We start from the raw sequence: 19,218 nt of genomic DNA, 5'->3' as shown, positions 1-19,218 counted from the left end.
GAACCACCCAAAGGCCATTAGCTTGTGCCGGGTGGTTGCACAATGTAAACATTCTCCCACCTCTTGCTACCACAATCTTAGCTATAAAAGGTTGGCCATGTCAGTGAAATTGGGTTGCATCCCCCTCCAAGTTCAATCCTCACAGGAAGCGACCACCATGCTACCCACAAAGTGGGGTCATTTTTGCAGTGTAAACAATCTCCCCTCTTGCCACCAGTCTTAGCTACAAGAGGCAGGCCATGTCAGTGAAAACAGGTTGCATCCCCCTCCACGTTCAATCCTCACAAAAAGTGGCCACCATGCTGCCCACAAAGTGGGGTCATTGAACCACCAAAAGGCCATTAGCTCCGGCCGTGTGGCTGCAGAGTGTAAGCAATCTCCCACCTCTTGCTAGGTGGTGAACGCTGGTCATGGAAATTATGCCAGTGAAGCATTTTGATTCCCAAAAAGATACCCACATCAATCATCAGCGTACACTATCAGATGCAAGATAGTGTCTACATATACAGTAACTATGTTTTAAGCCACTTTCTCAGGAGAGCAAGGGTATTTTGTACGGAACCATCCAAGGAAACTGCTGGGGGCTGAAACAGTTTAATAAATTAGGCTCTTCAAAAGAGCACTGAAAACCAATACAAGTTGTTCAGTACCAGAAATCACAAAAGAAGCTTTATGTCGTTCTATTTAGAAGATGGCAGCCATTCAGAAGGGTCGTAAACTAAGATCTTTATTAATATGAACATTGTGAATATGCTCTACAAGACTATTCAGATAACGTTGAAAAAAATAGGATGATAGCTATTTGTTGATCGCTTAGATAAAGCAAGTTATCAAAATAAAAGGTTAAATTTCTTCCGAAGTTATTAATAGTAAATACAGGTAAAAGATCGGGTTCTCTTGTTTCATGATAAGTTTGCCCTGTTTGGCTATAAAGGAAACAAGACCTCAGAAAATGGGAATGCAGAAACAACATGAAAAAGAAATTATGACGTCTGTGATAATACCAACAGAAACATGAATCCCAGAATGCATCTTAAGTGATATTGTTGTAAAAAATTGAATAACTGACTGCCACATCATGTTTGTCTCAATTGTTGTTTCCATTTACTATTCCAAGCTCAACCATCTTGTCCTCTTCTTTCCTGGATTAAAAAAATTAAATATAACACCTAGATTCTAGCGCAGGAATTATCACAAGCTTGTGCATTGTTTCTAGATGAGAATTACATGTCTGTTCAGGGTGATCACGAATTATGAAAATCTTGTGCACAGTTTCTAGATGGTAATTTCATGCCTGTTCGAGGATATCTGTACAAGAAATCTCATGAAAAAATTACAACTCGAATATTTGAAGCCAATATCTAGAACGAAAAAACACTGGTTGACTACTTCCATTCTATAGACATTTTGTGACCGGTCTATAGATACAACCAGAATTTATCACCTGCTTTTTGACCACACTCATGCTGCATTTTCAAAGTTGCTCATTAAGACGAGCACACATTTGTCATAGACTGCAAAGAAATTTACAATCACAATATAGTACTTCCTAGAATGTTGAACGACACTTGCTTTTCCTCTAACAAAAATGTAAATCTACAATGATAACAATTAGGTCGGAACCAAATTTGATGTATGAGGAGATTGTGCAAACATGAACAAAATGGCCAAGCATAACAAAATAAATTGAATCAAGGAGAACACACTGAACCCCCATACTTTGTTGTGCAATTCTAGAACCTCCTCCATTTCTAACAAGCCGGCACTTGAATTCTCCAATTGTACTAAATGGTCCTTTAACGAAAGAGCATGGCCTTCTGTTTCTTTTAGCTTTAAAGCAGTTTGAAGTTGTCCAACGACTAGCCTTTTTTGTTCCTGAAGAATAGATGCTTCATTTTCCACCAGAGCAATGTCATTCTGAGCTGAACTTGTTAATATCAGAAATTCTATTTCAGCTTGCATCTTCTCTTTATACTGTTCTTCCAACTCCATTTCCATTTCTCGGCATTTTTCTTGCAATAATTGCAACTCATTTGCAGTTGCCTCAGGTGGCCGCTCAACTTCTTTCAGTTTAATTGGTTGATTCTGAAATTGGGATTCAAGCTCCTCCACTTTCATATGTTCAAATAACATTCTCTTATTTGCTGCTTCAAGTTCCTCTTGTAATGATTTCAGTTTTTCATTGAGCTTATTGAGTTCCATTTTCCAAGATGAACATTTCAATTCTGTCTTTTCTTCAATATGAGAACCATTAGGCATATCAGACATATTATTCTCATTTCCATGCTTACTTTCAGTGTGTTTTGGGGAACTGCTGCTGTGTTCAGAATCTGCCATCCATAATGATTCAACTCCCGTCGCTAGATCTTTTATTTTCTGAAGTTCTGTAGCAATAAAACAGGTTTATCAGTTCCCTTGGTAAAAGACAATCTCGTTTTTAAATTTGAACACTGTTCTCTTGTACCAAGGCAATGGTAAACTCATTGTAAAATAAAGATAACGTCCAACAAGCAAATTCAAACTATCCTCCACAACACAACGAAGGGAAAAATGCTTAATATAATGTAAAAAACTTAAAAGCTATAAATGCTTGATATAATGTGAAAAACTTAAGCTATAAATGCTTAATATAATGTAAAAAACTTAAACGCTATAGTAACAACACAATAAGAAGGTTCAGCAAAACCTGCACCATCGAATCATTGCCTTCATGACACAGCCAGAGTTCTATGGTTGCTTTATTGTGAACCACAAAGAGGTTCCGTGGTTTAAAAAATATTATGTTAGCATGAATGAAGACAAAAGCAATTCAAGTGGACACTTTCAATCATTTTCAGTCAAGGCACAAACATATATACTGCCAGACGGTACATAGGAGGAAAGAAAAACTGATTCTTAAATGGGCTACTGAAGATGAAATACAAAGAATCATAAACAATTAAAATGAATGAACCATGTAGTTGAATTTGGTTTCTTCTCATCAACAAAATGGTTCAGAGGCTCTCCTATTATGCTGTACTGGTACATCAGTTACTGCAGTGCCGGAAGAAACTGAAATTTTTCCAGCCACAACCACCAAGCTCATTATTCAAGTAAACTAAATCAGTTTCAAAACTTGAAAGGAATAGTGCAAAATGATTGGAAACCAGAGGGAAACACAAAACTCATTCCATTGACTGGACCCTTTCATGCAGACAAGCTTTCCTCTATATTACCAGATCAAAATACAGATCTGCCAAATTTTTGAAAAGCCAGAATCTGAACACGGTGGGTAAATGGCAGGGTACAAAAACATATAAAAATAATTTTTAGATTAAAAGAAAAATAGAGTTAAAAATCAGAACCATCAGGAAACACAACAGTACAACTATAAGTTACAACCAAATAAAGGAGTTCTCATGCATTAGATGCCCATGTACCATAATTGATAATTTGATGATTGATAATTTTGTACACCATTTCAGAATGAACGTGAAGCAGGTCATAACAACCTTTTTGTGAGCCACATTCACGTCCATAGCAGCGGTAAATAAAGTGGTTTTCTTGAAGGCTATGGCAAGGACCAGATAAAAGTGTGGAAGAAGTGAGAAACCACATAGAACATAACGATAGACCAGACCTTGACAGCAGACCTTGACCATAATGATAGATCAAACACTGACAGCAGACCTTGACCATAATGATAGATCAAATCTTGAGAACAGACATTATAAATCGGACCTCAAAAGCAGATCTTGACATAATGTTAGATCAGACCTTGACCAGGAATGGCGTTTGGGGTTCTAGCCTTCAGGCGTCTAGAAATTGGAGATTTCTTCAATTAAAATTTGATTTTTAAGGGGACAGAAGCACTATGAGTTTTGGGATCTGTTTCATGGGCTCAAGATCTGTTTCTTTCTTCAGAGGATCCGCTTCAATGACGAATCCTAGCAGATCCAAATCCAGATCTGGATCAGATCTGAAGATCCTACACATGGGTGGCAGATCTGATAACATAGCCTTTCCTGCAAGGTAAGTATCAAGATAGACATCTTCATATGCACTTCAGGACTTTTATCCAGGGAAACATGAGGCATATAGAAGACTCTCCTATTAAACAACTTCTTCACGTATGGTATGAAGAGGACAGAATATCATAGGATTTACTTTCTCCCTCATATTGACAATTGTCATGAAGAAATAAAACCCATCTGGGGAAATCTGATAGATGGTATGATAACAGTGAACAGGAGGATTCTTTACCACTCTTGGTAACTTTAGATACCAAACATTCTCTCACTTCCATTGTAGTTGCACAAGTTCATGAAAAATTCAAAATTCACAAAAATAGTGTTAAATATCCTCTGTCACCAGATCCATCCGGCCAGGGGGATTGATCCAGGAATCCCTGGAAAGGGTACAGATTCCAATCTGGATGCACCCAAGTTTGTTAGCCTAAAGTTTATAATATATATAGATAAGTATTTTCCTAGAATAGCCCAGAGAGTTAGCTCAATTGGTCGAGTGGCTGTCATTAAAGCACCTTTATTACTGAGAGGTCACAGGTCCAATTCTCTAGACACCCTCGGGGTCAGGCTCCGTGGTTGAGCCGCCAGGAAGTGACCCCTTTGGGCAGATCTGCCTGGTACAAATATTCCATGGATGTAGCAGTCACTAATCTCCAGGGTCCATGAACCACAGACAAAAAAAAAGTATTTTCCTAGTATAATAATAATAAAGTTATTCTGAAAGTATATATTTCTTAGAAGATTGATTGTCCTTGTCACTTCCTTGTCACTGTGATTACCACGTCCTCGTCACAGTGATTACCCTTGAGTTGTTGGTCAAGAATACATGGTGTGTTGAAATAAGGCTACAAAGGTTATATATACACTATGCCTCTCACCCCATATCATGTAATTTTCTTATCGTGATTGATAAAATTGTGTCTGAATACACTTCGTGAATGTCAACATGCTATCAGAGCCATGGTGACGAGAAGGCCATGGTATTGAATCATTGAAAAAAAAAGACTCCAAAGCTCAAGCCTAAATTTCTTAGTCAAAGAAAGAAACATCTTCAAAGAGGTATTTCTTTTGTTATTTAAAATCAAAAAGTTTACTTTTAAAAAGTCATTATTTTTCAGTCATCTCAATTTGCTGTACATCTCAAAAAATTAAAAATCTTTCTAGATCGCAAAAGCAAGATTATAGGTCTATTACTATCCACTATAGATCTACCCTCCTATATCTTATATAAGATTAAAAAAATAAAATAAAATAAAAATTAATTTAAAAAGTTAGCTATAATATTAATAATAATAAACAAAAAACAAAAATCATCTCACATATCTATCATAAAACTCATAAAACTGAGATCTTTGGACAATAACTAAGAACGTTTGTTTTCATATAACTTTATATCAAAAAAATTGGAATATTAAAGGCTTATTCGAATGTAAATTTTGCCAAATATTATAAAGTTGGCAAATTCTTGGAATGTAATCTAGTTGCTTTTAAAGGATTTTAGAGGTGATCTATATTTGTTGATGTGATGCCATTAATTATTTGGTAGTCTGTACACCTGAACCCCTGCCATGGCCTTGCCGTGCAAGGGTTACAGGATTTTGCAAAAAACTCTCATTATTACAATGACTCATTTCAGCTGAGGAAAATTGCACACCCCAGGAGTGCCATCATGGCCACAGATTGCAGATGGTTACTGTTTTATTCCTCTGGCATGTCCAGTAGCCACACAAACTACAGTACAGAAACAGAGAAGATCACTCCAAAGTCTGAGTCTATGTGGACTGATCCAGCAGAAAACTGCACGAAAATGTTACCTTCACCCTTAATCTCTAGAAATATCTAAGCCTAAAACCACATATTTCAGTAAGAGGTCTGGACACTAGAGCAGTGTTTTAAAACTAGGCCGGTCCGAATCAGATTCACCCTGGTAGACCAAGCCAGACACCTGCCCGGGTTGGCTAGGTAGAAAAACCGGTCCGTTACCGAACTGGCCAAGCTGGACAGCGATTCGGCTGGTTCAGTAACAGACCGGCCGATTCGGCATAAGCCTGTCTTAAACCGGCCAAGGCCGAGCTAGTCCGCGGGGAAAAAATGCAGCAACTCGAACTTTAAACTCAATTTTTTTTTCGTTTTTTTTTTGTTTTCTTAATGCCTCTACCCCTCTCCCAAGCCTATAAAAGTGACCCAAACCCCATAAAAGTGACCCAACCCCCTCACATTTACTCACAGCTATCTCATTGCATTTGTGTGAGCATTTGTGAGGAGTTTGTGAAGAGTTGGAGTTGGTTTTTGGAGCAGTAGTGAGGAGGAGCCATGGGTTTCCCCGTTTGACTCTGATTCAGAGTCTAAGCCAGATGATCTTGCCTTGTTTAGCAGTAGTGACTAGTGATGTTTTGTTGTAGAGGCCATTTAGAGCCTCCTTGGTTATGTGTTTTTGTTTTGATCTTTATATATTACATGTATTGGACAGTGCACTGGGTGCCATTTTGATATAATAGATATATTCATGAGCATACTTTGATCATATGTTGTCTTCTCTCTATACTCTAATGCTATGAGTTTGGAAACATGAATGAAAATCTTTAAAAAATTGTTTTTTCATAAAAAACAAAATATATATATATATATATATATATATATATATATATATATATATATATAATGTATTTTTACAACGACCGAGTCATTGAAATCAACTAGGTCGAGTCGATACCGAGTCGGAGTCAGAGTGGACCCTCGGCCGATTCCAAATCCGAGTCGAAGTTCTAAAACTATGCTCTAGAGAGGTTCCAATACTACAGTAAAGCCATACTCATAGAGGCATAAAAGTCTTTAAGCCACTCTCATGTAGATTTTGTGCATTAAAGAGTGTCTACCTGTCCATCCATCGCTCTTAGCAATGTTAATACCAGGAATCAAGTTAGAAGACTCATGTCCAGAATCTCGCAATGCAGCAGTTACCTGATCAATCGTTTCATACTCATCTGTAATGAACGTAAATTTCTCTTTCAATGACACTTCAGGAACCAGTTGTGTGTGTGCCAACTGTTGTTAAGGCTGGCATCTTTGTGTGTTTGACCATTCAGGAACCAGCTGCCTGTATTTTGATTGTAATGGAGATTGATATGTGCAAGGCTGCTGCTGAGAGCACCTCCCTAAAAGCTTGTTGCCCATCACCTTGAAAAAATTTGGCATAGCCAGACTTGATTGGTAGATGTTCCCGGTAAAAGATGCTGCTGCAGCTTCCACAAAGTAATCCTCTTCGCCAAAATTGTTAGAGAAGTTGGAGTTACTATTTGTGAACAACAGCGTCATAATTTGGTAAATTATTCATACTCACACTCATTCTCATCGATCCATCTGTCAAACGAACCCCAAAGAGCATCACATCATTTCTCACGCAGGTATAAGAGTAAGCCATTGCAACCACATTGAGGGCAGCTCCAAAATTAAATCATTCATCATATGGTTGTGCCTCTCTATGAATGCTTTAAAAAAGATTATTTTTCGAGAGCATCATCTCATTTTAACCATATGTTATTTTAATGCTCAAACCTTGAAGTTCCTACTTTATTACCTTTGGCATAAAAAGAGGTGGGTAATATAACAAAAGAGTGTAAAGACACTTAGAAAAATGGTTTTTGGGAAATTTTTCAAATATAATATGTTTATGCCATTCACAATGAAGTAGGATATATAAGGGCAAATGTTAAGGTATATCATTTTAATTTAAAGTCCCTACTAGTTTAAAGGTGGGGGAGGAGCTTATTTATTTCAAATATTGTAATTGAAGTATTGAACGAGGTTGTTGACTTCAAAGGGGGTGTTAGATGGCCTAGTCCACTAGTCTACTAGGCCTGTGAATCGACTAATTGTATAAAATTCAATCAACTGTGAAGTTCAATTTAGTCTGTGGACCATTGGATTGGGTCAACTGACCAAAGTAGTTATGACAGTTGCAACTACCTTCCACTGAAGCAAGTGTATAAATAGGCATGAAACCATGATGTAAAATGTTTGTTGTTGATTCCACTACTACTTTTCTCCTCTTCCTCTTCTATGTATGCATGTTTGTAACTTTCGTGCATAATACTTGTTATATAATATGGCCATTTGACTGCACTACTAGGAACCTCTATTATGTAATCCATAGACTGCGCTACTAGTAACCTCCATTATGTAATCTATAGATTACAATTTACAACATTGATCATGTTACCGATACTACATGATTCGTGAATGTATAGTAGTTGCATGCATGCATGCGATACTAAGTGTTAAGGAGATCTATGAGTAGTGGCAGAGGAAGTTGGAGAATTACTTGAAAAACTACGCCAAAAGGAACCACCTAACATCTTGCACCCACGACAACTTCCCAATGTCCTCCAAAATCAAGTCTATGCAATGGGCAGCACATGGGCTCCAAAAATGATAAGATATTTATTGTTTATCATTCTTCCAGCAGCCACATAATTTGCAACATTGTTCATGATTACTTGGACAACATTTTTTATCCCAACTTCTCCACAACCTCTGACAACATTGAAAAAATCAGATTTGCATCTTTTACAAGTGAAAATGTAAAAATGGGCTTTAGGAACATGGTTCCTTTAGAGCAAGCAACAATAAAGTTCTACCTCTTTGATCTGTCCACCCATCTGACATAATTATGCACACAGTGGTCTTCCATGAGCTTTTAATGCTCTCCAACTGTGCTTTGACGCATTCAAACTCCTCATTAAGATCTTTCTCCCTAAGTGAATTATAAGAAGTTGCTTTGTAGCCAAGGTCAGCACATAATTACATCTACCATGGGCTGAAAGAAAGGCGACTTCGCATAATTGAATGGAGACTATCATGATACCAAAAGCTCCTCACTGCCATATCTGCCTCCTTTCCTTTTTCACTAAAACTTTCCAAGCTTGGCTGAGATCTCTTACCAGTGCAAGGAAGGAAGAAAGGAGAGGTTATATGAGATGCATTTCGTACTACATTTGATGAGTCGATACCTGTAGGAACATGTTGACCCTGTTTCTATGTTTAAGATCCACCCATTGATGCAGTTTCACGCTTCATTCTTGCTCTCTTAGCATTTTGTTCCTGAATGGCATCCAAATTAACTTGCATTTTGGTTGTGACCAATGCTGCACGAAGCAAGGACATTTTTTGGAAGCGGATCCGCGAAAGCGTCATTTCCCAAAAATCTAGAAAGCAAAGCATCTCGGAAGCATCTACTATCTATCTATATATATATATATATATATATATATATATATATATATATATATATTTGCATTTAAAAAAAAAACATCCAAAATACCAAATTAGTTGTAGAAGATATGGAAACATGCATATTTGTACATAAATCAAGATAGATATGGCATCCATTGTACATTAATGATTAATTATTCGAGCATCAACCATCTAGAATCTAGATTCTTCTCCTCTTGTCTAACCTTTGTCTCTACCTCGATTGTCTAGGGATATTAGTCAACATTGCCCAATTTTGATCAAACTACCTAATCCAAGCCTTAAAATATGGTAGAAAAAGCTTAACATGCTTGATCAATGATTTTGACTTGATTGAAAGGTAATTTTTTGCTAAGGGCATGACAAAGGAGTTCAACAATTAACACCACCAAGACTAAGGTACATATAGGGCTTGGTGCTCTTGATTATATGGTAATCACATACCTTGATACATGATATAATTTAATGAAATGCCACAATCCCATTGATCCTGAATTCTTGAAAACTGTTAAGTCTACTGAATTTTGAATCGGATATGAAATTCTATTTTCTCCATATGAAGTCCAATGAGGGTGGAACCACTCTCAAACATCCCGAGTCATTTCATGGTAATGTTAAAAATTTAAGTAAAATGATGAAAATGAAAGATAAAGAAGAATGTCACTTTTACTTCAAGAATTTAACATTACCACGAGGGAGCAACTAGGAAGCATCTAAGGAGCATCAAGGGAGCACCTTGGGAGTGTCCGAGAAGCCCCAACCCAACTTAAGTCACAGAAAAAATTAAAAAAAAAATTAGAACCCTGTGGAATCGCATGTCTCCATTCGGATCTGCTTGGGAGTCATGCTCAATCTGTCACGGATCCGAGGCGAATCCACTGTCAGATCTATGGATCGAGCTGGCACGATTCTGAATTTTCAGGAACTGTCTTTTTCGGTTGGATCTACAGTTCTTGATTTCCGAACTGCGGATCCGACAACGGATCCCCCACGGATTTGTACGGGACGGAGTTCCCGGTTTGGATCCTATGGGGGGGGGCCATTTCGTGCAACATTGGTAGTGACTTCTGGAGGGCAATGATCACAAACCGCCACATCTTTACATAATATTCTAGCCAGGTGCTATTTCAATTTGTTTATGCCCTTGAACACCACAATGGCACAAAAATTGCATTTGACTCCTGCGTCATAACTGAGAAAGTCACGAGAACCATATTCCTAAGCTTCATCAAGAGGCCTTCTAGACTTGGATTTAGAAGCCATGAAATTTATGGATTGAGATGACAATATGACTTCGGAAAGCAAAATCATATTAAATAACTGTAATTTTTTTAATCATAGAGGCCACCAACATGAAATGTAACAAAAAAAAGTGCCCCATAGAGGCTTGTAACAGCCACAGTGTGGCCCCTCATGGGCCACAAAATCCTACAACAAGCCATTAACAAGTCTAAAAAGAAATCCAAAATTTCGAAATGAAACGAAATACTAAGAGATGGATGCTTACCTGAAGGATCGTTGTCGGATCGTGAAGGCTAGATGTTGGATGCTGGAGGAGAGCTCAATTCCAAGTGAAGTGAGTGTGAACAAGCAAAGAAGAGGCCACCTTTAACAAGAAAAAGAAGGCAGACAAAAAAAAAATTGGGGACAAGGCCAAGTACCAACCAAGTTTCCATGAGTTTGTCGAGTCGCCGCAAGTTTCACCAAGTCTAGCAAGTATTGTCGAGTAGTGAGTTTGTGGGCCTTGTATGGCTATGTCGCTCATTTCATAGCAGACTTGGCCATATTTGGCCCACTCGATGAGTCATGCTATATATATAATGTGCTATTTCATAAAATTATTTTGACAATTTCAAATAAAGCATTTAAGTTTTAAGATTATGGTTTAGAATACAAATTCATGAATAAACGAGCAAGTGCTAAAGTCAAAGAACATTTAAATGACAAACATAAGAGACATCAGACAAGTGATACATAATGCAAGTAGTAAACTCAAAAAACAACATTTACTATTTATAAATGAGGCCTTGTATCCAAAATTAGCCTTTATATATAATCCTTGAAGTTGCAATGTTGCATGTATGAACTATGAACAACGAACACACAAATAAAACATGAGCTTTAACTAAGCTAGTAAATCCTAAAGGTTAATAGCCATCATCCTCATCTTCATATTCATCATGGAAGATAGAAGAAGATGCACGTTCAATGTAATAATGAGGATTGCTTAGAAGTATTTCAAATTCCCCTTCTAGGTTCTCATCAAGATTCAATGAAGCAAGAGAGATTCCAAGCCAAGGCGTTATGGATCCACAACCCATCTCTACAAATCCCACTACTATATTCTAGAACCCTACAAGATGCAAGGCAAAGGTTGGAATTTACATAAACAAGATCCTCAACCTTCTATAAACCCCACCTATTATGCTTCATTGAAAGAATAAAACCATTGGTGCTCCAATTTCTTCCTATTGATGAAGAGCTTCCCACTTGTAAAAGAATACAAATGGCAAGGCTTTGCATATGTACACCATTTGCTCTATGACAAATCCGCCATCTAGCTGCACTCATGGCACTAATCTCATCCAAAGCTGATATGTTTGAATACTCACCCAAAATAAAAGCAACATTGGCAAATTCTTTCTTCACCTCCCTATGTAGATGAGCTAGAAATATCCTCATAAGGGCTCTTTTCACTCCATTTGCCACTTCCCGATCCTTATGTGGTGCCTTCCTCTTCCCATTGCTTTATCATAAAATCTTAGGTTTATGGAATGTGCTAAACTGTGCAATGAAGTTTTTGAACTAGTTCCACTTCTCAACCATGGTTTTCTTCACTATACTAGCAAAATGAGCATGAATAAATAAAAGCTGAGTAGATTCCTCTGCAATGATTTCTAAGGTTTTCTCAACCATGGTATCCATGCCATCATAAACCCCTTCCAAGAAAGGCTTGTTTGTGTTGGCACTTCGAAGAAACTCAAATGCATGGGATGTGAACTTGAACAAGAATTTTATCTTGCTCCATCACGCTTCATCAAGACACAATATGTGCACCATAGCTCACCACTTTGAATCTGCTTGTCTCCACTCAACCCAAGTTGGCTTACCACTATACAAATTAATGGTTTCTTTACCTCAACAAGGCAACCCAACATGATGAAGTTTGAGGCATATCTTGTCTTAGCAACTTTCAACGACCCTAATTTGAAATGTTCTCAAAATATTGCTTGAGACTGGTGGTGGTTGGTGATGAATTTGATTATCTCCCCTATGAGTTCATTAATCCATGAAACTTTATTTTTAAACTCTTCTAAGATCAAATTTAAATTATGGGCAATGTAAGGACTCTAGAAAATGTGATCATATCTTCCCTCAACAATCTGTAACACCTCAACCTTTAATCCCCAAAAGATATTGCAATTGTAATTAATTATGTTAATGTTCCCTGTATGGGCATGTAAATGTAAATGTAGAAATTACTGTGTAGATACTAGATTCAAAACTACTCATGAAATTTACTAAATCAAAGGACTTGAAGCTACTCTACAGATCTGCGGACATTAATTCACAATCTAGAACACAAATCATTGGCATGCAAAAGGAAACATCACAAATGCACAGAGATTTATCTAAGGGAAAACAACTGCTCAAAACCCCTTCCTATATGTATTGCATTAATTAGAGAATAAAGATGAAATACATGTGTTTGCTCAAGTCTGAGCACACCCTGCAAGTGTATAGTCCCCTTTGCCTGACTGACTCTGGCCAACACTTAGCTAATTTTCAAGCCCTCCAAACTCCTATTTCCTTGTGTTGTTCCTTGAGGGATTAGACCCCTGACTCTAGCCAACATTTAGCCAATTTTCAAGCCCTCCAAGCTCCTATTTCCTTGAGGAATTAAGCCCATATTAATTAGAAAATTCCCTCAATTGGATTTTGCAATTCTTTTAGGCTCTTCCTCTGACTGCATGCACCACTTGTACACATTGGAATAGTCTACAACTGATAGTACATTGCCTTGGAATCTCCATCTCAACTGGGTAACTTGAATTCTCTGCATGCATGAGCTAATTTAGGTTGATTGATCAGTTATCTGGATGATCACTGAGTGTGGTTGAAGTCACACTTCCACAACTTGACCTTCCACTAGTTCCTCCAACAGTTAGAACTAGTTTAACTGACCATAACTCAATTTAACTGAATTAAATTGCTACAACTGAAATTAACTCAACCTAGGCTCCTAAAATTTAGGAATCATTGCACACAACTGAACTTCATGCCCCTAACTCGAATTAACTGAGCTAGACTCCTATTTTTTAGGAATCAACTCAAGCAAACTGAACTTCAACTCATTAACTCGAATTGAGTGTTCTTAACTGAGTGACAAGAGCCATGTCACCTCAGTTAACTCCTCCAAGTTGTCTGTTGATATGGAATTTCGAATTTCCTCAATTTGATTAAGGAAAAATCAAAATTGAGACTTTCTTGCTGCATTTTTCAACATAAAATCGGTTTAAAGACCCTGAACAATTGTAATTATATTTTGATAACAACTAATAATGAGGTGGAGCCTTGATACAGACCATGAGAAGCCATTAGAGGGGAGGGAAGCCCGCAAAAGGAATTTATGGAATAATCCTTGCCAATAAGTTATTTGATTGAGCCAAATATTCATAAAGTCTAAGATTGTCAAACTTCCCAAGAAAATATCTAATGGAAAGGATGTGGTAGTAACTTCCATATTTATGGAAATAGCTGGCTTGTACCCAAATTGTCTTATCCAAGGTATGGGCAGAGTACCATTCAAATACTTCTGGGTTCTAACTAGAAGCTTTTGCTATGACCATAGCAGGAAAATCTGACATGAAATTCATTAAAGAATAAATCTTAAAGAGAAGAGAAACCTATGAATGGAAGAAGAGAAAATGGAGACATGCACTCTGGGAGGGTGCGAGAGCCTGTAGCATGTGCATCACAAGCGTGAGTAGAGAAGGCTCTCATTTTTAAAGGAAACAAAAACACACTAGGGTTTTGAGACAGGACAACTAGAGTGCAAATTGTAAATCACCTGCTTTGGTGAGATAAGTCAATATGGAAGTCTTTAACCTAAAGCTAGAAGCCCAGGAAATTGTCTAATATAAGCACAAAAAGCACTGAAAAGGGGAAGTACCAAAGAACAATTGGATCAATGAAGGACTCCCTTTGTGCTATGCAAGCCCATTGAGGCAACATTGTGAATGATAACAAACCATGGCTCAATAGGTTGAAGACATCATACTCTTTTTATGTGTGGATGGATGAGAATGGCCTTCATTCTTACGCCACTGGTAGCTTGAGAAAGAATTGTCCTCTACTTGTTGGCTATAAAAATAGTTGAGAAACCACCCATAACAATTGGGAAAACTATAGACTTAGTGGGATTTATAGAGAATCGATGACCTTGACTTGATGAAGAAGAACGGCTTTCATGACTCCACCCTATAATGGTTGAGCGACAACTTCCCTAATGGCTTCATGGTGTGACTCAAGGGTGTCTAGCTGCAACAGGTAGAACAGAAAACTGAACCTATGGTGGGGTGGAACATGGCTCACCCTTCATCAATTGCAGCCAGCATTTGATTTCAATCATATAAGTTCCCTTGTGGACTTTAAATCTATGATGTGCCCTTGCGGACTTTAAATCTATGATGTAAATCTATTTCATTGAAATAGAAACTAGCACAACCATTTAATTTAAATCGTTGATAAACATCGATAGGCATCAATCCATAATAAGCATCAAAACATTTACTTCATTATACATCTCACATTGCTAAAATTAAAAAAAAAATCATACAAACAAACTAAATTATAACTTTATTTAAATTATATATATATATATATATATATATAAACATGGAATAAGATTCTTAATCATGGAGATTTTCAATCTATAAATAGGCTTTGTTACAATACCATGGCTATATCAATACCACATGCCCAAACAACTCATTTCATAAGACACTCGTTCATACGACAATTTTTTAAAATTAATCAATTTAATTAAAAGGGCAAAAAGAGCATAGCTACTTAGGAGATAAATCTCAACCTTTCATTTGTGTATACTGTGAATATTTTATAGTATTCAATGGAGGTTAAATCCCTACCATCCACATAATCATTATTGATAATTAGATTAAAATTCTAGAAATCCCATTCCAAAATAGACATGCCTATCAGCATAATGATGATTGATAAATTTTGCATATATATGTGTTTGATTGTTGAATGGACATCCTAGTCTATGTGATACATGTTTATGATATGAGGGGATAAATTTGGTTAAGATGAATGTATATTATTCACATGCCTTCTTATTGATATTAATGTGCTCTTATGTTGTGTTTTGGTGATTTTGAGCATGGGACTAAGAGATACCCAATCCTGGTTACCTTTAATGTTTGGCTATAATAAACTTTCTACTATAAGATGTCATGGCTAAGAAGACAAGGGGGGTTAACCCCTCAGCCTCTTGGACAACCAGGATGGTTGCTCGGATGTGTAAAGACTCTCAGTGAGTCTCAACAAAAAGAGCTTGGTCTACTTTGGATAGATAAAAGAACCTTTGAATCTATTTTTTATGATCACGAGGTCCTTTTAACAATGGGGACATAGATGTAAGAGTAAAATCCTTGATTGAAAAGTGAGGACTCATTGAAAATAGTCTTCACAAAACATCCGACATAGAAGTGTTAAAGAGTTCACTGAAGAATTGTTGAATTGGTGGAAATTGTATTAAAGGACTTGAGGTGGGATTCTGTGGTGGGATTCTGTGGCCTTTTAGTGATTGTGATTGGCCTTTGTTATGTTGAATTTGTAACTATTGCCAGTCTTCATAATGTACATTTGGTCATTTTATGTAATTGTATTTATCATTGTAAGGCATATTTATAAATGCTTGAGTCAAAGGAAAATTTATTTTGAGTCAAAGTCCCATTGCGACTTTTAAAAGATGAAAAATTGAATTTTTGAAATGTAAATTTTGGCTTCAAAAGTGACAAGTCAGCTTCCCTCCAAGTTGAGTCGACCTTGGCCAAGAGACACGTTCATTCACCCAAGATAGACTATTATATAAAGGCAGCTCAACCTCCTAGATTGGCATATTCGCATTTCTCTCACACAAGACAGTTTTTGGGAAGTGAGCGCATATTCGCATTTCTCTCTCTCTAGCATCTCACACATGAGTAATCTCGTTCTCTATGGTCCGCATTTTTCTGGGGCAACTGTTGCAAGGGGCCAAAATTTCTTGGTTATTGTGGCAACTGTTGCAGGGCCAAAATTTTGGGGCAACTGCCTATTGCAGGAGGGCCAAAATTCTGGAAGTGCGGGATCAAGAGAAAAGTGCAAGATCAAATTGGGTGACTTGACTTGGAGGAGAAGACCAAGTTTGACCATAGGTCTAGGTGTGTCTCTCATTGAACAAGAAGAATTTCTCTATTGAAAAGGTTGTTGGGATTTTCCCCGTAGTGGGTTTTCCCAAGGTAAATCTTATGTGTTGTGATCTCTATTGTTCTATTGTTCTTTATGGTTGAATCTCTTAAGTATAATTCTTGGATAAGCTAAAAGAAAATCTACATCAAAAGTAATTATCATAATTTCAGAAATATTGTGCCAACTCTAATTGCACTAAGAAAATCAACATGTTAGGCCGATTGTGGGATCAAACAACCATGTTGTACTACTGCTTGGACTATTGATCAGTTGAAAAGTATGCCTTTTTGGGATAAGGCTTGAAGGCCTTAGATAGGGGCAAACTGTGAATAGTGGCCTCCTTTAACTCCTTGGTAGAAAGGCCTGGTAAATGGTTGTAAGATAAAGGATTTTGGATGCCTTCATAGTTGGTGATGACCTTTGTAGCTTTAGAAGTCATTTGGAGAGGTTTCTACTTTGTTGGAGTCACTTTTAAACCCCGATAGTAGGATGGGAACTATAACAAAACCCTGCATTTTCCTAGAAAACTCGGCAATTCAATTTGGAAAATTTGGGGATTGGAGGTTACAGCCTCATCCCCTGGTCATGTGGGCCAACAAAGTCATGGTTGAGAGCTCAAGTTGCAAAAAGGGGTTAAGTTCAAAAGCCCATTATGACCAGCCACTAGGTATAAGGGGCAGTGCTCAATTCTCTCAATGGCCCAATGGCCCATTAATCAGACCAATTCCATGTTGTAAGGGGGAGTTGTATGAATCCCAGTGACCTTATGGCCTAGTTAAAGGGAATGTCAATTGATGGAATGGCAAGTTTCATAAGTTGAAGATCCATTAATTGGAACGAAGCAAATCAAATGGGTGATGTATTATGTATCCCATTGACCCAGTTAACGAGAATGCCTATTGAGAGAAAAGTGGAGTTACTAAAGTTAAAGATCCGTCAACTGGATCAGAAAATAGGTGAAATCCGAAATCTATCAGAGCCACGAATAGTCATCAGATTTTGTTAAGTGTTGAAGATGGACAACCAAAATCTATCATGGTGCGAAAGTTTGGGCATTCGAAAAAAATCAAAAAGAGGGTTTACTTATTGAAAAACCTAGATCCAGAGATCCTAGCTCAACAGACCAAGTGTAAGTCACATGAAGCCCAAGTGGGCACTCACAGACCCCATGAGTAGGTGGGTGCTAACATAGTATTTTGACGTGTCATAGTGACATGGCATAAAGGGCAAATTTTGGGTGGCATGTCATGCTAATGTGTGGATGGTGTGGCATGTCAACATGGCTCAATGACATGGCGTGGTTGAGCTTTTGTGGGCATGGTGGTCCAGATGAGCTAACATGGCAGTTGACTTATCACCTATCGTGGTAAGTAATGTGGAATCTGAAAATCCAAAGTTTTCTAAAATAAGCCCATCCAAATCCGAAAAAGCTAAAAACTTGGTATATGAATGAACAAGTGTTTGACCCACATTGATAAACTATGACATGGCTTGGTGACATGGATCAGAGTAGCACAACAGTGCTAAGGTGGAGGCCAAGTGGTAGATGATGTGATGTGACATGGACGACAAAAAGCTCTGAATAGTAGATATAGGAAAATTCAAAATTTATTTTAAGTAGAACATTTACCATTTCTCAGATCCGACATTGACCATTGACTGAGCGAAATTTTGGGACGAATGGTCACAATAGAGCAAAAAGGAAAACCCTAGATATGAATGGTGTTAAGAATTGAGCACAAGCGAGACAAGAATAGAATTAGCATAAAAGGCTTAATGCCATTCTCAACTCATTGTATTGATCTTGTGATATTAATTTACAGTGCATCAGTTTGACAATTCTAGATCTAAATCTCACAAAAAATTCATCAGTGGATTGTGACAACACCTCATCAAAGATAAGTTTACAACTCATAGCAATGTGGTCTCAGACTTTGTGATTGTCTCGGGACTGGATCTAACATTCCCACTATGCCCCAATCACAAGTCTGAATAATTGTACCAATAACTTTTGTCATCTTTAATTTGAAACTGTTGATCTAAGCTTCAATAAAGATATGCCTGAAAAACTGCCAATATGTGGAAGTGAATAACAACTATGTCTAAACATTCCCATTTTTATTAATTATCATCCCAATAGTTGATTTGATTTATTTGAGGAGACCAGTTGCTATGCTGGAATTCCTAAATGCTAATTGAATTTTGATTGATAACGCTTCAAAACTTGAAGCCTGACTATCAACTTTGACATTTGATATTCCACCCTATCAGGTGCAAGGTGAGAAATTTGTTGAAAGAATTTGGATTATTTATGTAGTGGTTTTTTTGGTTGACCACTAACCATTTCCACTTCATTTGGTGGTTTTTTAGTTGACCACTAACCATGTTCCATTAATATTGGTGGCTTTCGATTTACCATTAAACATCTTCACTTGAAGAATGTGGTGGTTTTTGGATGACCACTATCCAATTTGATTTAAACAATGTG

The 19,218-nt window shown here is 37.3% G+C and overlaps 1 protein-coding gene across 1 annotated transcript in view; it reads right to left on the bottom strand.

The window, feature by feature from the left end:
• Positions 1-1,251: 1,251 nt before the first annotated feature.
• The window catches only part of LOC149172116 (uncharacterized), a 48,946-nt gene continuing 30,979 nt past the window's right edge, over positions 1,252-19,218 (bottom strand). The window contains exon 2 of the mRNA XM_089424213.1: positions 1,252-2,384. Coding sequence (XP_089280339.1) covers positions 1,612-2,384 — 773 coding nt within the window. The 3' untranslated portion in view covers positions 1,252-1,611. The remainder of the gene's footprint in view (positions 2,385-19,218) is intronic.

This window comes from Pinus tabuliformis, chromosome 4_2, assembly GCF_031772625.1.
Source record: "Pinus tabuliformis cultivar Carrire ecotype Pingquan chromosome 4_2, CPIR1, whole genome shotgun sequence".
Taxonomy (NCBI): domain Eukaryota; kingdom Viridiplantae; phylum Streptophyta; class Pinopsida; order Pinales; family Pinaceae; genus Pinus; species Pinus tabuliformis.
This window is presented reverse-complemented; position numbering and strand designations above follow the sequence as displayed.